Raw genomic sequence first — 2,493 nt, forward strand, 5'->3', positions numbered from 1 at the left:
GGGCTAACAGCTCATTTCCGTAAGTTCAGTAATGAATACGGGACTACCCTCACTTATACCTTTATAATTTAATGTTAAGATAATTCTAATTTTGGGTTTACTGATTTTCATTTCCACAGTAATAGAAGTTCTTATAATTATGGGCAACACACAGAGAGCCCAATAGATTAGCCAGCTAAACTGATAAAAGTCACTGTGTGATTCCAGTACATACTGTACCTTGCAATATCAACAGCTTTACGTCCCCACCTGTAGCACCAGGAGGCAAGTGAAGACCAGGCTTTGGCAAGAGTTGGTGCTTGCATTGTGCTCAGATGCAGCAACTTACCACAAACTGCGTCAGTTTCACTGATGGCCGGGCTACACCCTACAGCTAAAATACAAAGATCAATTTCATTCACAGTTAAGTCTAAGTCTTAACTTAAGTCTTAAACTAATTAAACTAAACAGCATTAAACTGTCTTCAACTAATGTCGTCTAGAATGTATAATGTACCAAGCCTGTCAGATATTTGAAACCGCACTTTGATTTATTGCCTTACATTAGCTAGCCAGATAGAAGACACATTATAATTGCAGATATTAAAATTGGAAAAACAAATATTTTAATTGTAATTGTGTGCAATTTAATGTTTAGATTGCGTTATACTCACCTTCAAGGTGTCCACCGATCCTGGAAGGAATTGTTGAGACACCAAATCCCAGACTAGCTCCATTATATTCCATATCAATAAGTACCTTAAGGTTTTGTGCTATTTGGCTTGCTTCACCAGTGCTAACACTCTGCTTTAAGTAGTAAGTTGCTGTTTTATAATCACTTAAGAACCACTTTACTAAGCTTAATAGAGATCTTGAGTTTAGGTCTGCAAGCATCGACATCTCTTTACTTACTCCAATACCTGTGCTCACAAGCGGTGCATATTTAACTATAGTTTTCACCATCAGTTCACAGGCATCAACTTTTTGTCCCATGCTATGCAGTAGCTTAGCACTCTCCCGCTTCAACTGTAAGATGTCTAATGACACTGCGTCTTGTTCTTGAAGAGCTTGAATAGCTAACAGTAAAGGCTGACAAATTTTTGTATTACTGTTGTGAATTTCCATGTCATACACCTTAGGAATGCAGTCATCAGAGTTGTTGACAATATCTGCTTGGTACACAAGATGTTTCAAGGCAAGAGCATAATTGCTGTGTTTGCGAGCTATTTTAGCAGTTGCTAGATGAAGCTTTGATAAATGTTGTGAAACAGATCGGCTGATAGCTGAGCAAAACAAAATTAAGGAAAATGCATTTTTTTACATGTAAATAGTAAAATTTATTATTAATCATTTATTGTATTTTACAATTTCAGAGCCAGACTGCATGCACCAGGAATCCTGTGTATGTTAATTAAAGCATAAGTAAATATATCAGAGGGGCTAAATGCAAGCAACCCTGCTGATTTCAGGGAAAATCTAGCGACTTACAGGTGACTTGGGACCCCTGAAACAGTACTGAAGTAATCAACATGTTACCTTGAGTTGTCTGTGAAGATGACTGCTGCACAAACTCCTGGTATTGAGTCATGATTAACGACATATGAAACACTTTGATATTATGTACAACCCCAGAATGCAGTACTGCTTCAGAAAATGGTATTTTGTAGTCCTGAAATTCAAACAAATCAGTTAAGTAAGTTTATTCAGTTATGGTAATATTGGTACTAGTCATTTCATTACTTTTTAATTTGTTTACAAACAGTACTGTCATAAAAACATTAAAATAATCAAAGTAGTTAAATACCATTCTAGCAGTATTGCTAGAATGCTGCTGTTGTTGTTTACCTTGTAATTCGCTGTCTATTTTCTTATTAAAGTTTATTTTAAATCACACAGAGGATTATTCCCAGCCCCCTCCATGCGTTTCCAAAATTATCAATTTCCTTACCGTACACCTCAAGCCCCCAAATATCCTAAGTCTGCCTTTACAGAGACAATTGATTCCTGATGATGACATAATGTCGAAATATTGAATCCCAACACGATGGCGTGCATTTCAATACTTGGAGTATGTATTATACTACCTTATCAGAGACAATTGTTTTAAACAATTATTTAATGCAATGTCAGGTATTACCTGACATTGCATTGAATACCATTGAGTTTGGAATATCGTTTATCTCGGATGAGTTTCTGTCGTTCAAAACTCAGTGCAGATGATGCCTTAGTAGATGCATATTTACCATATTGAAAAATGTGTAGATATTCTTAAGAAGCTGTTGAGACTGTTTTGTTGTAGTTTGCTCTGCAACACTAAGGGATGGCCATTCTAAGCAAGCTATTCTACAGCAATCATCTGCAATACTTGCACTGCTATCCAACAGCTGGTTCACTACTGACCTGTGAAAATTAAAAACTAATATTTATATTTTAATATAAATTTTCAGGAAAAATATATAAAATTGTAGAGTAATTTTAGTGTTGTTCGATGTCCCTGTATTTTTCGTGTTCATTC

General features: G+C 35.7%; 1 protein-coding gene across 1 annotated transcript; it reads right to left on the reverse strand.

Annotated features, from left to right (window-relative positions):
- Positions 1-219: 219 nt before the first annotated feature.
- LOC117103021 (serine/threonine-protein kinase SMG1-like) lies at positions 220-2,378 on the reverse strand (the record flags this gene model as incomplete). The annotated part of the gene is made up of 4 exons (XM_033243483.1): positions 220-373; positions 653-1,261; positions 1,515-1,647; positions 2,222-2,378. Coding segments are annotated over 4 exons (1,053 nt in total), but the record flags the coding sequence as incomplete, so codon positions are not given.
- Between the last annotated feature and the right edge of the window lie 115 nt (positions 2,379-2,493).

This window comes from Anneissia japonica, unplaced genomic scaffold, assembly GCF_011630105.1.
Source record: "Anneissia japonica isolate Jap-2015-1 unplaced genomic scaffold, ASM1163010v1 scaffold297716_len2493_cov349_single, whole genome shotgun sequence".
NCBI lineage: Eukaryota > Metazoa > Echinodermata > Crinoidea > Comatulida > Comatulidae > Anneissia > Anneissia japonica.